At 40.1% G+C, this 19,139-nt stretch overlaps 1 protein-coding gene across 26 annotated transcripts in view; it reads left to right on the top strand.

Moving 5' to 3' along the window:
• LOC121655458 (regulating synaptic membrane exocytosis protein 1-like) overlaps window positions 1-19,139 on the top strand; it is a 126,746-nt gene that overhangs the window by 81,513 nt on the left and 26,094 nt on the right. For 8 of the 26 annotated variants that reach the window (XM_042010124.1, XM_042010120.1, XM_042010118.1 and 5 more), the window contains exons 11-22: window positions 328-345; window positions 2,332-2,378; window positions 5,128-5,243; window positions 5,336-5,466; window positions 5,654-5,825; window positions 5,958-6,111; window positions 6,389-6,445; window positions 10,954-11,116; window positions 11,476-11,580; window positions 12,015-12,074; window positions 15,761-15,850; window positions 16,815-16,898. In XM_042010124.1, the coding sequence (XP_041866058.1) occupies window positions 328-345; window positions 2,332-2,378; window positions 5,128-5,243; window positions 5,336-5,466; window positions 5,654-5,825; window positions 5,958-6,111; window positions 6,389-6,445; window positions 10,954-11,116; window positions 11,476-11,580; window positions 12,015-12,074; window positions 15,761-15,850; window positions 16,815-16,898 (1,197 nt within the window). The remainder of the gene's footprint in view (window positions 1-327; window positions 346-2,331; window positions 2,379-5,127; window positions 5,244-5,335; window positions 5,467-5,653; window positions 5,826-5,957; window positions 6,112-6,388; window positions 6,446-10,953; window positions 11,117-11,475; window positions 11,581-12,014; window positions 12,075-15,760; window positions 15,851-16,814; window positions 16,899-19,139) is intronic. The other 18 variants (XM_042010129.1, XM_042010128.1, XM_042010125.1 and 15 more) reach the window with 10 other exon arrangements.

Genomic DNA, 19,139 nt, shown 5'->3' with positions numbered 1-19,139 from the left:
TTATCTGAATATATCCTATTAACATTAACAATGTTTAGTGTTAAAGAAGTGTAAAAAGAAATTTTGTCCTGGAAAGCTGTCAATATGAACTCTGGATATGATCTCACTTCCTCAAATTTAGTTTTGCATTGCTCAAGATACTTCACAGCAACAACCTTGGACCAAATAACAAGCATCCAGGCTGAAAATCAGAGTTTTTTCATGAGTTTTGTGTGATGATGCCACATATTTCACAGCAAATACATACTACTGCAGCAGATTCTACCTCAAATGCAAAGTGATGGAAAAAAGTTGAATGTATTAATTTCTCTCCAAACACTCGCGAAGGGTGTATAGAAAATATCAGTAAGTAAACAGTTTTTTTTTGTTCTTGTTTTTTCCCCCTTTTATTAGGACTCCTTAAAGCAGTCACACATGCAGAAACTATTTTGGCTTTGCTGGTGCCATTTTGTATCCTTTGATGAACTGATCTGAATTTCAGTTTTTATCAATGCCAAATGATGAAAGTGTTATCTTTGGTTAAAAACAACACCGACAACGGCACTGCGTCCTTTAACCTGCTTAAACTGCAAGTTCACATGATGGGGTGCAAAATGGCTGCTGGGAACATTCATTCTTAGCTATGCTTTTGCTAGCCTTTTAGCTGTCTGTGTGGTAAAGTTTGAAGCTCATCATATCAAATATATTTACAACTCCGATTCCAAAAAGGTTGGAACTCGATTGTAAATAAAAACTGAACGCAATTATTTCAAATCTCACCAGCTGCTGGAGTTTTAGAAGAGGGTTGTTGTCTCATTCTGGTGTGATGCAGGATTATAGCTGCGCAGCTGTCTTTGAGTCCTTCATCGCTGGATTTCTGGCTTCTTGATGCTTCAGATGTTTTGTATTGGTGAAAGGTCTGGACTGCAGGCAGGCCAGTTCATCTGTACTCTTCCCCTGTGAAGCCATGCTGTTGTGATGGCTGCAGGATGTGGTTCAGCATCGTCTTGCTGAAATCTGCAAGGTCTTCCCTGAAAGAGACGTTTTCTGGATGGGAGCAGATGTTGCTCTTAACCTCCATGTACTTTTCAGCATTGATGGAGCTTCACAGATGTGGAAGCTGCTCACACCATAGGCACTAATGCCGGGCAGGTTGTTCCTATGAAGGCTGCAGTCCAGCACGTTTTCCATGTTTTCATGCTCCAACAAACCTGAATGAATTTAATGAGTCATTTGCAGAACTCGATAGGCTGTTAGATCCATTTAATTTGATTTTGGTGTGTTGAAGCAGGAATACATTGAAAACCTGGATTGTGGCCCTCGTAGGACCAAACTGAGTAGCCCTGTACTACTACAACCCCATCCCATCAGAGATGCAGGCTTTTGAACTGTCACTGATAACAAGCTGGATGCTCCCTCTCCTCTTATGGGAATAAAATATGAGTTTATGAGATTTGGAAATCAATGCATTTTGTTTATATTGAAATTTTACGCTATGTCCCATTCTTTTTGGAATTGGGGTTGTGCTTAAAAATATACCAGTAACGTTACCTTGGAACACTGAGGCTCATAAATCAAGCTTTTCCTTATTTCATTTCATTTACATGTTTAAATTTTTTTGGAATGAGCCATAACCTGCAAAACACTTATCAGTGTAACATTTGAATTTAAAATCAACAGACAAAATCTAAACCTCTGAAATAAATTAGTTAAATTGTCAAAATGAGGAGATGAGTGGCTAATTAGTATAGCCTAACTTCTTTAGCTGAATTAAAAACTAATCTTGCTAAGTTAACAAGCTATAGCCCTGTATTTTGCACGATAATTTTAGTGATATCAATATTTTAAATGCCACCTCCATCCGAGCAACCAGCAAATAAACACTGATAAGTGTTGCACAGATTGTCGAGCTTCCTTTATATCACATCCAGCCGGTGCAGTGGGTTCTGGTGTTTCCCCTGGATGATGGTGAGCAAGAAATGACAGTGATGTGGACGTACTTCAATCCCTGGTTTTCATCCTATATTATTTCACCTCATGATTTGTCCTCCAGAAATGTGTGAATGATTCTGGGAAACACTGCAATCACAAGATGAGCTTGACTCACATCTTCCCTTTGCTTCCTCATGACGTTTAACCACATGGTACTTTCATCCGAACATCCCAGTAACATGGACTTCAGCGCTGCTTTGCTCTTCTGTAAAATAATAATAATAATAATAATAATAATAATAATAATAATGGTGCTGTATCTATAATGATATGCATGCATGCCTGTTTGTTTTAGTTTTTATGGTAACTATTTTCCCCAACTTGGATTTCAACATTAAAGTGACTCTCTTTCTTTTTCAGTGATATTCCAAGAATCCCCGACACGTCCCACCCTCCATTAGAATCTAGTAGGTATCCCCTCTCAGGTATCTTTGAACCTTTATGTTTGTCTGACTGATCTGTTATTTTACACTTATGTTCCACCCAATTTTTTTTTATAGAAAAACCAACAGTTGTGTTTAAAGAATTAGTTCTTTATGTTGATATGTATTTGCAAATATACTGATAGCAGAGTTTGGGCAATGTTATGCTATATAAATACAGTCCAGTTTCAAATAAATACTGATAGTCTGGCTTTGACGAAACAGCTAATTAATAACATCCCATAAATCTCTCCTATAAATAGCACAGTATGCTGTTTATTTCAGAACAGCTAAACTTCCAGTCTTTGATTATTCATCTTTATATAACTGGAATGATGAATGTAGTGACATTGCACTGGGCTCCTGTATAATTACATTTTAAATGTAAAGTTGTAACTTTAGCAGGTAAATAAGTTAACAAAAAAGGTGCAAAATTACATTTTGCCTGTTAAGATTACTATGAATAGTTCAAAGTGACCAAAATATGATTTTGCTTTATCCAGTGTTGCTTCTTATTGGAAATATTTCCTGACAGACACAGAGATCTGGCACTAAAACCAGCAGATGTATCCCAAGACACATCCATCAACCAGTGCTTTGTAATCAATGAGATGTCCCCAAGTCTTACAATTATTATTGCAGAGAATGCTGTTTATTTAAGGCAGTGGTTCTCGACCCCCAAGATAACATGCATTGGTGTTCGCGACCCCCTCCCCTGCAACGACCGAGTTGTTAATTGTGGACCCTGTGGCCATCCTTTAAATGTAAGCCTTGAAAACTGTCATAACTTCATAAATAAAGAGGGAAAAGTGGTTTTGGGTGGATTATGTTCCTGATTTTTCTAACTGAGATCGGGCCAAATTCTTTAATCTTTAAAATCTTTAAAATGGCACCAGTAATCACTTTGTTTCTGGACACCCAATGATAAAAATTCTCAACATAAACCTGAAAAGTGATCAGAAACTTAAAAATGAGGAAGATAAAGTTTTTTTTTGGGTGGATTCGGTTCAGCTCTGTGACAAAGCACCTACATGCACAAAATCAGCTTTTCTTGCAGAGATAAAGCCAACTTTGGATTTTTATCATGGCATGAGTAATTACTTTGTTGTTTATGCATTAATGTGTTAAACAAAATTTACAAAAATGAATTTTACAGATTAATCTCTTTGCATCAATGCCTTAATTTTGAAAGCCTTAATGAGAAATCCAAATTTATATAATAAATGTAGGCTATAATTTTTTTTTTTTACAACCTCCTGGCAACATCCTGAAATTATCTTGGGACCCCCATGGGGGTTGTGACCCCCAGTTTAAGAACCCCTAATTTAAGGCATCTGCTGCAGACGGTCGGGCAGAAATAACTTTTACATTTGATTAACCTGTTTTTATGAGGAACATTTCTTGTGCCACTGATGTGCACTGACCAGCTACTTTATCAGGTTCACCTTGCTAGTACCAGGTTGGTCCCCCTTTTCCTCTAGAACAGTCCTAATTCTTGGTGTCATAGATTCAACAAGATGTTGGAAACATTCCTCAGAGGTTTTCTCCATATTGACATGACAGCATCACACAGTTGCTGCTGATTTGTCAGCTGCATCCATGATGAGAATCTCCCGTTCCACCACATCCCAAAGCTGCTCTGCTGGACTGAGATCTGGTGGCTGTGGAGGCCGTTGGAGTCCAGTGAACTCATTGTCATGTTCAAGAATGATAGAGATGATTTGAGCTTTGTGACATGGTGCATTATCCTGCTGGAAGTAGCATCAGAAGAAGTTACACTGTGATCATAAAGAGATGGACATGGTCAGCAACAATACGCAGGTAGGCTGTGGTGGTTAAACCAGGCCATGCTGGTGCTCAGGTGCCCAAAGTGGGTCAAGAAAATATTCCTCACATCATTACACCAGCAGCAGTTTAAAGTGTTGATAGGGGCAAGATGGATCCATTCTTTTATGATGTTTCCACCAAATTCTGAGCCTAGCATCTGAATGTGGAGCTGAAATAGAGACTTATCAGACCAGCACCGTTTCTCCATCTTCTATTGTCCAGTGTTGGTGAGTCTGTGTGAATTGTAGCCTCAGTTTTCTGTTCTTAGCTGACAGGAGGCACCCGGTGTGGTCTTCTGCTGCTGTGACCCATCTGCTTCAAGGCTGGACCTGTTGTGTGTTGGTGGTCATTTGACTTCCTGTTGTCTTTCTATCATCTCCAACCAGTCTGCCCATTCTCCTCTGACCTCTGATATCAACAGAATATTTACTTACATACAACTGCTGCTCACTAGATATTTTCCCTTCTTCAGACCATTCTCTGTAAATCCTAGAGATGGTTGTGTGAGAAAGTCAGCAGTTTGTGAAATTTCATGTCTAAATGCACTGGGTAGCTATGGGATCGGCCAATTAGCTATTTGTGTTATTGCAACTGTTTTTATGGGTTATTGTGCATGTGTTGTATCAGGCGGACTGCACACCTCCCTCTCCCCCCTCCTTCTCCCCCTCCTGCCTAATGCAGAGTTGTACAATTTGATGGCTCAGGGGACAAAGGAGTCTCTGAGCTGGTTGGTCGTACTCTTGGGGATATATCTATATACTTATATAAATATGTCCATGGTTTTATTTTTAGACTATAATCTTTTCTGATCACTTATTACCTTGCTTGATTTTTTTAAAGTTTCCTCTGAATTGCAGCAGACTCTACTTAGATTTAAGATATATCTTTTTCCCTTTTTTCTTCGTAGCAGGTTCCAGTTCTTTTGAGTCCCAGAAGATGGAGAGACCATCCTTAAATGTCCTGTCTCCCTCCAGTCCTGGGATGCTGCGAGATGCTCCACATTTGATGCCAGGGCAGCTCTCGGTAAGTGCATGCACTACGACTGTGGTGGGCTCTTGTTATAACCTAAAGTGATCACTTAGCATGCAATTTTGTTTGTGGATTTTGTTTTTTAGGTGAAACTGTGGTACGACAAAGTGGGTCACCAGTTAATTGTCAACGTACTGCAGGCGGTGGAGCTCCCTCTTCGGCCTGATGGGCGGCCCAGGAGCCCATATGTCAAAATGTACTTCCTCCCTGACCGCAGGTATGCCAGCAGCCCCTTCACAGGAAGGCTGATTTTGTACATTGTGCTGAAGTCTACTAAGGAGTGGCATGACTCAAGGCCTCATGAATGGAACTGTAGTCATTAGAAACATAGCGTTAACTCTATACGACCACCACTATATCACCATCTTTGACACCAGCATTCCTCCTGTCATCATGTGACACAGTGACAAAAGCAAACGAAGGACAAAAACAGTGAAGAAGACCTGTGAGCCAAAGTGGAACCAAACCTTCGTCTACACTCATGTCCATCGAAAGGATTTCCGCAACCACATGCTGGAGCTAACTGTGTGGGATCAACCCAGATCGCCAGAGGAGAGCAGCACCTTTATGGGAGAGGTAGCAAACACAGAAATCTCTTTTTCTTTCTTTTTCTTGTTCCTCTAGAGACTCCATGTTGGTGGAGAGTTTATGGCTGGATCATTGTGGTCACTTCATTTACAGAACTGTTTTTGGATATGACCTGAACAGATCTTGATAGAGCTGGAGACGGCCTTACTTGACGACAAGCCTCACTGGTATCCACTCCAAACCCATGATGTCTCATCCATCCCGCTGCCTCGACCATCCCCCTTCTTGCCCAGACGACACACCAACACAGACACCCCTGGAAAGAAACTGCAGCGTAAGTCTGAACCTGACGATGTGTCTAGTTGTGTGTATTTATCTGTAAGCTGTTTTATGTCACCTGTGTATATGTGTTGCTTTGTGTGCATATTTTGCCACTGTTACATAGAAAATGTTTTTGTTTTACTTTTAGTATAACATTTATGTCAGTGTAAATGCCTGTTTTCACCAGCCTTTCCTAATACTGTACTTATACCTGGATGTGTGCATGCTGGGGTGTGTCTGTGCGTGTGGTGTATATACACATCATTGTGTGTCTGTGTGTGATTGTTTAGGTTCTCAGCGTGTAACAGAGGCTGAATATGATGATGGTACAGCAGTAGTATCTAAAGGTGGGTCGGGAATGTTTCTCTGTATTACATCCAGTGTGTCCCAGAACTCGTTTTTCTTTTTTCTTTTTGTTTCGGAATGTTTGAGGGGAACCAGATAAGTTGGGTTTCACTTTGCATTTCTGCATAAAAATGATTTACACTATTAGTGGTAGTTTTTGTTTTTGCACACAGAAGCCAAAGAAAGCTAAATTACTGGTTTGAAAATAGGCAGATATGAAGCTAGAAGTTCATGATTTAAACCCTCAGAGGTCTAGTTTCGCTTTTCAAAGAGCAGCAACAAAACATCTGGAGTGCTGCTGTCAACTTCACTCTAAAGTGCAGATTTTAGACTGAAAAAACAGCAAGTTCTTGTTTGTAGTCAAACTACGCAAAACCAGATTTATGCTTATTTAATTTGATAAGGTGAAGAATATTTACTCTATTTGTGGTATGGGATAATCAGGGTTATGTTTCATTCCATGGAGGAAAAAGCGGTCAAATCAACAAATATCCCATTAGCGTAATTTTCTTTAGTTTTGATTTGATGAATTTTGGGAATTTTTGAGCCTAATATGAAAATAAAGTAGGTTAAATGAAAAAAAAAAGATCATCAGATCAAATAGGTGAAATTGTAAAAAAAATAAAAAAGAAATACCAAACATGGAGATGCGATCAGACATTTTTTATGTAGTATATAGGGGCAAGATCAAAAGTATTTGACTACCAAAATAGGCTCAGACCCCTAAGGGTTAAATATAAAAGTAAGCTGACAACTTCTTATATAGTTTTAAACCACAAATTTGACAAGTATAAAAGGATTAAAAAAAGACAATTAGAGAAGTCCAGTTGTCTACATGCTATAGAAATAACTAGTAGTGTACACGAGTATGCAGTAATATTAGAATTGAATCACAGTATTCACATAAATGCTGTATAGCATAAACACATAAACATTCATATTAATAATTGTAATAATGATAATATCTGTAATAACGACATTATTACAGTTATTATTATACATTGTTCTGACTGTACACAATAGAATAGAATAGAAATACTTTATTAATCCCTTTGGAGAGTCCTCAGGGAAATTTGGGAGTCCTCAGGGAATGTTGCCCTGGTGGATTCACTGACCTGCTTGTGCACACAGGTTAAATACAAACAGGTGGAAAGTGATGGTACAGCATGAACTACTGGGAACAGAAGAAGAAAAAGAAAACTGATAGAAAGTCTCATAGAAATCAATGACTTGGCACAACCCAATTCACAACGTCTTAACACTGGCGCTTTGATGACAGTGAACAAATCAGCTAAATGTTGTCAAATTCATTACAACTGAATCCAGTTCATTAGAACCATTCTCAAAAAATAGTAGCTCTTAACACTTTAAAGACCATCAATTAAATTCAAAGCTTACCATTATTTTCCTTAGCTTCCTCAACTTCTCACCCTATCTCTAAGGGAGAGCCCGGCCACCCTGCGGAGAAAACTCATTTCAGCCGCTTGTACTCGCGATCTTGTTTTTTCGGTCACTACCCACAGCTCATGACCATAGGTGAGGGTAGGAACGTAGATTGAGCGGTAAATCGAGAGCTTTGCCTTTTGGCTCAGCTCCCTCTTCACCACGACAGACCGATGCAGAGTCCACATCACTGCAGACGCTGCACTGCTCCGCCTGTCGATCTCCCGCTCCATCCTTCCCTCACTCGTGAACAAGACCCCGAGATACGTGAACTCCTCCACTTGGGGCAGGACTCTATTGCAGACCCGGAGAGAGCACTCCACCCTTTTCTGGCTGAGGACTATGGTCTCGGACTTGGAGGTGCTGATTCCCATCCCAGCCGTTTCACAGTCGGCTGTGAATCGCTCCAGTGAGAGCTGAAGATCACGGCCTGATGAAGCCAACAGCACCACATCATCTGCAAAGAGCAGAGACCCAATGCTGAGGCCACCGAACCGGATCCCTTCAACACCTCAGCTGCGCCTAGAAATTCTGTCCATAAAGGTTGTGAAGAGAATCGGTGACAAAGGGCAGCCTTGGTGGAGTCCAACCCGCACTGGAAACGATTCTGATTTACTGTCGGCAATGCGGACCCAGCTCTAAAATCGGTCATACAGGGACCGGACAGCTTGTACAAGCGAGTCCGGCACTCCATACACCTGGAGTACCCCTCACAGGAGTCCCCGTGGGGCACGGTCAAATGCCTTCTCCAAGTCCACAAAAAACATGTAGATTGGTTGGGCAAACTCCCATGCCCCCTCAAAGACCCTGAAGAGGGTGTAGAGCTGGTCCACTGTTCCACTACTGGGACGAAAACCACACTGCTCCTCCTCAATCCGAGGTTCGACTATCCGATGGATCCTCCTCTCAAGCGCCCCCGAATACACCTTACCGGGGAGGCTGAGGAGTGTGATCCCCCTGTAGTTGTAGCACACCCTCCGCTTCCCCTTTTTGAAGAGGGGGACCACCACCCCAGTCTGCCAGTCCAGGGGAACTGTCCCCGATGTCAGCCAAGACAGCCCTACAGCATCCAGAGCCTTAAGGAACTCTGGGCGGACCTCATCCACCCCTGGGGCCTTGCTAACGAGGAGCTTTTTAACCACCTCAGCGACCTCAGCCCCAGAGATAGGAGAGCCAGCACCAGGTCTTCGAAGTATTCCTTCCACCGCCTCACAACGTCCCGAGTCGAGGGCAGCAGCCCCCCATCCCCACTGTACACAGTGTTGACGGAGCACTGCTTTCCCCTCCTGAGCCGCCGGATGGTGGACCAGAATCTCCTCGAAGCCGTCTGGAAGTCATTCTCCATGGCCTCTACAAACGCGCTCTGCTTAGCCCGTCGATATCCATCAGCTGCCTCTGGAGTCCCACATGCCAAAAAGGCCCGATAGGACTCCTTCTTCGGCTTGACGGCATCCCTTACTGCCGGTGTCTACCAACGAGTTCGGGGGTTACCACCACTACAGGCACCTTACGGCCACAGCTGCAGCTGGCCACCTCGACAATAGAGGCACGGAACACAGCCCATTCGGACTCAATGTCCCCCGCCATCCCGTGGGCTCACCACCTGCAGGAGGGGCCATAGGGGTCGGGTGCAGTGTGAGCTGGGCGGCTGCCAGAGGCGGGGACCCTGGCGGTCTGATCCTCGGCTGCAAAAGCCGTCCCTAGCTCTAGGGACGTGGCAGCAGCATAACAGTAAAAATTATTTCCAGAGTGATATGTAGCATCCCTCTTCTTTTAACAAGTGTGTAATATGTAGCTTTAACTTGCACTTCTGGATTCAGAGTGAACTGTGTTCACAGACAGTGATTTCTGGATGTCTTTCTGAGCCCATGCAGTGATTTCCAGTAGAGAATCATGTTTGCTTTTATTGTAGTGCTGACTGAGGATGCCAAGATCGCCAACTTTCCGTTTTGACCTTAAGGCATGTCCCAAGCGCACAGGGATTCCTCCTTTGAATCTTTTGATATTTACACAGTAGATGGTGAGATCTTCAAAGTCTTCACAATTTTACATTGAGGAACATTTTTCCTATTCCACAATTTTTAGACCCAGTTTGTTTCAAATTAGTAAACTTCTGTCCATCTTTACATCTGAGAGACTCTGCCTCTCTGAAATGCTCCTTTTTTTTACTCAGTCATGTTGCCAATTAACCTAATTAGTTGTCAAAAGCTCCTCAAGTTGTTTTCGAGTACTACCAATTACTTTTCCAGACTTTTGTTGCTCATGTTCCAACTTTTTACAGAAGTGTTGCTGCCATCAGATTAAAAATTAGCCATATTTTCTATGAAATGGTAAAATGTCTCATTATCAACATCTGGTATGTTGTTGATGTTCTGTTGGGAATAAATGGGTTATTTTCAACGGCACCCTAACTTTAAGGAATTGGGGTTTTACTTTCAGGCAGCAAATGAAAAACTTTGGTAGCACTTTCCAAACCAAAAGCCAACTGTGAGCTTTGAGATGGTTTTCTTTTAGAAATGAAGCCAGTGATTTTGGGACCATCACCAAGCCAGACACAGTCACATGGATCCCTGCAAGGCAGAACAGGCTTTCTATTTTCATTTAGTTTTCACACATTTTTTTTTTTTGACACTTATAAAAATAAATTAAACAGTAATTGGGAGGCCAGCTGTAGTTCTATTATTAGTGTATGTTTTAATAGTTATTCCAACAGGCAGCTTATTTTCTTATTGTGTTCATTGGTATCAGTCTTCATATTAGCCTGTAAACTATTGTAACATGACTCTCCCAGCTCTAATGAAACAGATGTGAGGTAGCAGACAGTTTTTTAAAGTGCCCAAATGTCTTCCCATTTTGGATGACGGTGGTTATCCTGTGTCAGAATAGGGAGTTCAAAGCACAGAGCTCTGACTCCTGGATCTGAATCCTGGTTCTGAATCCTGGATCATTCATAAAAGGGTGCTTTATCCTTCATTACCTTACTGTACTTCACCTTACTGTACATCCAAACTCACCTTGTGTTTATATGTGTCTGTGTGCATGTGTGTTACCATGTTGTTTCCTGCAGCGGATGGGCGTGGCAGGGAGAGGCAGCGAGAGTCCACATCTACCCTTGAGGTGCCTGAACAGCAGCGAACGCCCTCCCATCACATCCGTTCCCGCTCAGTGTCCCCGCACCGTGAGGAGCAGGGACGCATCCGGTCACGGCCACCCAACGTTCCCACCCAGAGGTCAGGACTCAGAACCATATTTTTATTTTTTATTGTTAGTTAGCCAAAAATGTTGCTTAGCACACTCCTTGTGGACTCCTCACTGATAATGATTACTATTTAAAGACCAGCAGCAGCCTGGTGGGAGGACAGCGGTCTGTTGTAAGAGGGACAAAGCAACACGCAACACAGAGATGAAATGAGAGTTTGTTGGAAGCCAGTAAACCGACTCCATCTACTAATGAAATGGCAGTGCGATGCAGAACACTCAGCGCTGCCAGCTCTGCTTTTACCGGCTGAGCCAAATGAGGCCCACAGAGCGGCTGCTGCAGCACTGCCTGACCACCAACAAGACTTAAAGCTGTCTGTCTGTCTTTCAGGAGTCTGGATGACGAGCTTCCTTACACTCGTCGTTCTCGTTCTCCGACACGTAACTACGACGCTGCCCGAGGCCACCATCTGGACGAAGAGTACCTGGACGACAGGTAGGTGTCTGTGTGTGACCACCAAGCAACCCACGTTGCCACCAGAGCTGCGATAATTTGCTTTTTGTGGCTCGAGGCTGTGGACTTTGGTGCAGACCTGCATCAGGAGCAGGAGGCTGAGTGTGAGAAGTGCTGTAAATATTAGCAAACCTCAAGGTTTCTTTTCTTCCCTCCCTTTATTTGAACAGATCTCTCTATTTTTGGTGTCTGCTTGTTCCTCTTTGGTGCTGTAGCTGTAGGGTGATTGTAATGAAGTGTGCAGTGAACCTTTAGTCGCAAACAAAAACTTTGGCTGAAAGAACATCTGTGGAATTACTGTGTGGTTAAATTAGCAAAGATTCACTTTCCTATTCACCCTCTTCTCCTTCTGCTCTTCTGGTTTTTTGACTGTTGTTGATTTCCTCATGTGTCATCCATCCCCATGGTAACCACAGTGAGGTCATCATGATCCACCAGTCAATGCGAGGCAAAAGTGCAGAGTGCCTGCACATCAGGTAAACTGGCTGTTGTTTACATTTTGCTTCTAGATTAGATGAAATCTGATATATTTGGTGTTTTGTTCGATTCTCTCTCTCTCTCTTTTAAAATGAGAAAATATAAAAACATTGTACTTAAATTGAAATACAGAGTCAGATTACACAGAATTTAAATTACATGTAAAAAGTAGTCAACACACATGATGTTTAAGATGAAGCAAGAGATTTTTTTTTTTTTTTAAAGAATACATATTACACAATTTCTGACAGTAGAGGTCTTTTGGTTTGGTTTATCTTTATTTAAAAAGACCACCATCCACAATGCTACCATTTATCATGGATTCATCAATAATAAATAACTATGTTAAGGCTAGGAAAGACTGGAAAATTTTAACATGAAAACATGCAAATCATTCAACATAATTCCCCAGCTGTTGAGATGCACTGCTGTCTCAGATCCACCAGAGGACACTGCAGGCTCATGACTGGATTTCTTCTTCACAATCAGATCAGCATGTGTGGCATGCTGTTTTGTAGAAATAAAACAACTGATGGAAAATATTCATTCACCATACCTTTAGGTGGTTTAAACTTAAGAATTATACATATTTTTAATAGTTGTTGTGCACCACATGGAGCTAAAATGGGTACATAAGGTTTCTGACTTGTACCTCCAGGTGTGAATCAAGCAGAGGTACAGATCAAATTTATAAATAGATTAATTTTACAAATCTGAAAATGCAAGTCAGTTTTACAAGTAAGAAACATTTGTCCTGCATTTTACATGCCTACTTAAGAACTAATCAAACTTCTCTAATCTCTAACCAATCACAGAGAGAGGAGAGCTAAGATTCTCTATATCCACAACCATACTTAACGTTGTGTGGAAAAGTCCCGCTACGGCCGCCTGACCAAGGCCAAGCACAACTGCCATAGCTTCCTAAAGTTTAGTTTAGTTTTTTTGTTTATTTGGATGGGGCAGTGCATATTCATGAACATACAGTGCATTGTTGTAAATGTGCCGGATTTAGCAAGATGCTAATTTCCATCCACAGTCCCAGAAGAAACAGCCCACAAAAATAACCTTAACCAAAAGAAAAAAAAACAAAACAAAAACAACAGAACCACACTGTACATGATACAATGAAAATAATAATCACGAGAAAACAATTTAAATAAAACAGACCAGATTGTTTGGGTTAAAGGTGGCGTTAAAAGACTTAGAGGTTTATGGAAACTCAAGTGTTTCTTTCTGTAGATGGAAAATCATGTCTCTACTGTTAGCTAATCCTGCTAAGGGTTCTGAAATGTTTTACTTATCCATAAACAGACTTCCCTTTAGGGAGCTTTGACAGGTGTGTTGGCCTTGGTCAGCTCTTTCTGTGATTGGTTAGGGAATAAAGATATCTGATTGGTTATTGAGTAGGTGTGTGTAATGTGGGTCAAATGTTTTGTACTTTATTTTCTGATTTACAGAATAGGAAGTTCAAATCACAGAGCCACAAGTACAGAATTAATCAGTACAGAATCAATCTGTACTTGTGGTTTTGATTTGTACCTGTACTTATTATTGCACTTACAAATATGGAGATATAAGTTAGAAAATCTATGTCCCTATCCTACAGTAGCTTCATACTTTCACACTTACTGTAGTCACATTATCAACACATAGTGACTGAGGTAAGTCACTCTTGAAAATACATCAGTGTGTTTCACTTCATACAGCTTTTAACTCTAATACTTTGTAAACACACGGATGTGTTTGAGGTTGTTTTAGGTATGACCGTAGAGTTCAGAGCCAGCCTTTGGTGCTCGTCGTTCTGTTTGCTCACACAGCAGAAGCCTACAGGCTGATCCAGTGATTTAAACAGAAGTATGTTGGTAAATAGATGATGTACAGAAAAGTCCTGACACATAAATTCCATTTATTACAATTCATTCTGTATTTTTAAATACAAATTTAACAAAAGCAACAAGATTAATTCAGCTTCTGTTGAGCTAAGTGATAGTAAATAATATCACTGGATAAGTTCTGGAGGATCTTTGTGTCTGTTCTCCAAACATTCCAATACACAATTTTTCTTGTTTCTGTCCGCTCTCTTTGTTTCACACAACTGCTGCATGCATGCTTAAAATAGGAGATATAATAAACCCCAAAATACCCACATTTTGATCAAGGGTATCCACAAATCAACAAGCGGGTAAGTCTACAGGTTTGAGTTCAGTATGCTTTAAATGATGGCTGTTTGAAATTTCCATATTTCCTGTCCCAGTTACTGTGATACAGAAACAACTTCACCAGACACATCTGTAATCCTCAACTTTATTCCTGAGAAAACCATTTTTGTTAATAGTCTGAGATGACAGATGGGTCTAAATACTAAACAAAAAAGTCAACTTGAGTTGCTTTGAGCTTAAAGATGTGGTTTAGTATGTGTAAACAAATGGCATCACAGTTGTTGGTCGCCCAAAGCTGACCAGAAAGTAGAATCTTCTAATTTAGCCAGAAGAGCTTTAAGGCTGTGCAGCTCACTGTACAATTAAATCAAATAGGGAGAACTTTTATTTCCCTTGTTAGGCAGACACATAAAGAAAAAGGGAAGAAATTAAAGTTTCATAATGTTCAGACTTTTGCCTTCATTTGATTTCTTTGTTGTGGTTCTGTTCTCGGTTCTTCATTTAAAGTTTTGATTTAAATATTAGATAGTAACTGTGTTTTCTAACAAAAAATGCATAAAAATAAGACTTTTTATGGAAACACTACTGAAATGAAAATCGCTTATGAACATACAAACCATTCATTAGGGCTAAATTAGGGTAAAACAGAAGTTTGAGTGATACTAAATGAAGACCTATTTGGGAGCCAAAAGAGAGACAGATAAATTAATAGAGCCGGACTTCACATCAGTAGATAAAAATGAAATTATGCACTTTTTAGGAAACCTGAAAAGTGTAAACAGTAGTTATTATCTCTAAAGCTGCACGAAGATGAAGTCTAAGTAAAAAAATGATTGGACTCGACCCCCATCTTTTTAACATGATGATGAGACAATCAGCTGTTCATGTGAAGCATACTGAAGCCTTTAGACATGTGACTGTGTGAACTTTTCTAAAGCTGTGTAGAAGCAGCTGTTTAATGTGCCATGTCAGAATAAGTCACATTGTGATAGTTGGACAAGTCAAACAGTACAAGTCTTCAAAATGCTGCCTTCTTATTTCATGTGAGTATCTCTCCCAGTAGCAAGGACTAGATTGCATGCTCTGTCGCTGATTCCATACTGCATGCATGTTGCGATATGAGCTTTATCATGTTATCAACAGTGAGATGTGAGCACTCCTTCACACACCACCATCTAGCATTCACTGACAAGGGGACACTTTGGTAAGACACAAAACACCTCCAGCTGATCAGAAATGGCAAAACCGTTTGAATGAGGCTTAAAGACTATACTCAATAATTGAGATGCATTTTCCACCTTCCTCCATCTTAATGACAACCTCTGACATCTCCATCTTGATGCCAGTCACTTATTTCACACACTAGCATTGAGACTTCGGGAATCTAATTAAACTTTTAAAAAAAACTTTTTTCTGTTTGTCCATTGTTTCTCTTTGTGTTTGTTTCTGTCCTCTCCTCCTGTCTCCTCTTCTTCTCCTCCTTCTCTTCCTCCATTGGATGGCATGTTGTGCTGTGATGCATCTAGTGATCTGCAGCCTTCTCTGGACAGGGTTAGAAGCGCTAGCACCAACTGTCTGACTCCAAACAATCATGCCCCCTCACCAGAGACTGAAAGGTACCAGCCTCTGTACCCACCTGCTCCCTTCTTCCTGTATCCCCCCCCCCCCACCCTTGTAGTTTCCTGTCCTCAGCTACTCCTGGTCTTTGTAGTTCCCGCCTCTGAATGATCCCACACAAGCCAATAAATAATAAACTCCCCCCTCCTTACTTTACCCACACTACTGTTTTGCACCAGTCTACTCTTCCTGCAGCTTCTGCTCATCACCTCAGTCTTTAAAGCTGCATGTTAAGGTGCAGAGATTTTTCCGTCATCTGTACCAATATATGCACTTCTGTTTGTCCAGTGTATTATCATTTACAAACATTGCTCTAAACTGTGCTTTAATACACAAGCAGCTAAGTAGTTATTGTTTCTCTAAAGATGAATCTCACAATTCAGTCTTCAGCACAATGGGTTGACCTGCCAATAGCTCAGCATAAAGCCACAGTAATCCCAATTCAACCATTCCCAAAACCATCAAGTGTAGTCCTGGCATCACATAATTGGATTTATGCCAGTCTTTCATGATTCAGTATTTACATTTTAATGTTTATCAAAAGACTTGTGGATCACCCTGTCATTCATCCTGTTCCATGTTGGCTGTGAATATCTTCATCAAGTAGCTTCACTGTTGATGTTTTAATGCATCAAAAAAGAAAGAAGAAGAAAAGAAAAAAAAAAACAAAAAAACAACAACAATGCAACTGCCTTGTTTTATACTGCAGGAAATGTGATTTATCAACATGCCAACCTTAAAAAATATCACTTTAGAAGATACTTTAGAAACCAAAAGAGCACAAAGGATGGTGAATACTGGATTTGTGTTTGTTTTGCAGGTTGATAAGTCAGCAATAACAACTATGTGTATTTGCAGCTTGTAGACAAATAGTCTTTTCACTCTATGTGTAAAAACAGAATAGTGTGGCTCTCAGACTTCAGACTGTCATATGGGTGACATATTTTGTATGTGTATATATAGAAAATCTTTTTCCCATTCCCTGCCACGAAGACGCCCAGCAAGTCCCAGGATTCTTATTCAGCATGCTTCCCCTGAAGATGACAGGTATCCTTCTGTGGACCCTCGCACTGAAACCACTTCCTCTTGGAGCTTGACTTGTGCCTTAAAATTTGATGCCATTATGATCCAGTTTTAAACAATGAAAACAGATTTTTTTCTTTTTTTTTTTTTTACTTGGAAGCACAAATTACATTTTCTAAAACCTGACTTACTGCACATCTCTTTGGTTCAGTTAGTCTTATTAGGGCTCTATATGTGCTTTACACAAATCTCTGTTGAGTTTCTATACAATACCTGGAATTGCAGCTACACTTAGAACTTTCAGTTTTTTTCTTTAGGCCTATTTAAAAGTGTGTTGAGTGATTTTATCTTGTCATAATATGTATGTATGTATATATATATATATATATATATATATATATATATATATATATAATAGCAATTAAGGTTTATAGTGCACTCAGCTGAAGATTAAACATTGTTCTTGTCATGGAGTTAAACAGTTAGTCTGGCTCAGTCAATTGCACAAGTAAATCAAACATTTTTTGTTAAATTAGAAAGAATGGGCAGTTTATTCCAGCTTAAACTTGGCTAGGCTATCTGTTTTGGAGGATAGCTAACATTGTTACCCTAAAGCTCAGTTTCCACCAATAGGTCCTGTTAGGTATGACACAGGTTGGTACGCATTTTTTTGTGTTTCCAGAGGCAGAAAGTGGGAAGGGTACCAGAATATCCAAACCTTCCCCTTTTTTTGGGGGACCCTTCCTTTCGGGTACCAATCTGACCCAAAAGGGTGAAGCTTGACATGCTACAATCCGTTGACTAGTTGAAAAGAGTCATCACTTCCTATGTGACTTGGCACTAAGAAGAAAGCTGCAACAGCACCATGTTTAAATATACCATGGATTTTTTTGTTGTTTAAAGCCACATGTAAAGAAGAACAAAAAGTGCTGGATGTCCAACATTTTTCTTCATTATAATTCCGCTATAACATCACACTGTTTCTATAGCTTGAGCATCTATTGCTATCTGGCCAATAGTCTGACTCCCAGGTAAGGGTACGGTTGGCCGTGGAAACATTACAGCTGGGCTACTCAGTTCAGCCAAAAAACGGCCATAAACCAGCAGATTTTAAGTGTATTCCAGCTTCAACACACCTAAATCAAATTAAATGGATCCAACAGCCATTCAAATTCTGAAAAAATACTCCTTAATTTTAGTCAGGTGTGTAGGAGCAGGGATAGGCTACATGGAAAACCTGCTGGATTAAGTAGCCCTGTGCTACAGAAATCATAATTTTCAAAACCAAAACCATCCCTTACTGACTCAGACCTGTTGGTGGAAACAGGGCTTTAGTTACTAATATTGGCAGCGTGGCCCAACAGATTATGTTAGCTTAAACTATCGGTCCAAATTTACAGATAAATTAGACTTTTCCTGTTAAATTAGTAAGAATGGACTTAACTAGTTAGTTTAAGCTTTGCTAGGCTATATATTTCATTATTGCCACAAGTTACATTTGCTAAAATTTTTAGCAAAGTCTAATAGATTTTGTTTACTAAAAACATTGCTAGATTATTTGTACAAATTTACGGATAAATTAAACATTTCCTGTTAAATTGGTTAGAATAGACAGATTTTGTTACCTTAAACTTAGCTTGACTAGTTGTTTTGAATGTTAAGTAAACATTGTTAGCATGAGTTACATTAATATTTTGGCATAGCCTAACAGATTATATTAGCTTAAACTTTGTTAACAATCTGCACAAGTTAGCAGAAAAACAAGATATTTCCTGTTAAAGTAGCAAGAATGGCCAGCTTTTAATAGCTGATACTTTGCTAGGCTAGTTGTTTTGGACGTCATGCAAATATTTTTACTAGCTTTGTTGATATTGTTAGCATAGCTCAACTGATTTTGTGAACTCAAACTTTGCTAGGTTACTTGATGCGGAGGTTATGCTTGTATAGTGAAGTGATAAACCATCAACAACCTTAAATCCTAAAATGTCAAACTATTATTTTGACGTCATACCTAAAATGATTTTGTTTTACAATTAGAAAACCAGTTGTGACGGAAGTCATGGTGTTAAATGCAAGATAAAATCACCTGCTTTTCAGGTTACTTTTTTGTTAATTGTAAACTATGAGATAAGACAAGCTGAACACATTGAGTGTAAATGTAATTTACGATGTAGAGCTTGTCGTACTGAAACTCCAAGGCACAGGCAAGTTCTGTTTTGTGTTGTAATTTATTGCTCACAGTTCTGAGAGGTTGCTTGTGTGCAC

Source organism: Melanotaenia boesemani, chromosome 16 (assembly GCF_017639745.1).
Source record: "Melanotaenia boesemani isolate fMelBoe1 chromosome 16, fMelBoe1.pri, whole genome shotgun sequence".
In the NCBI taxonomy this organism is placed as follows: Eukaryota; Metazoa; Chordata; class Actinopteri; order Atheriniformes; family Melanotaeniidae; genus Melanotaenia; species Melanotaenia boesemani.
Note: the sequence above shows the minus strand (reverse complement) of the source record. Positions and strands in the feature narration are given on the sequence as shown.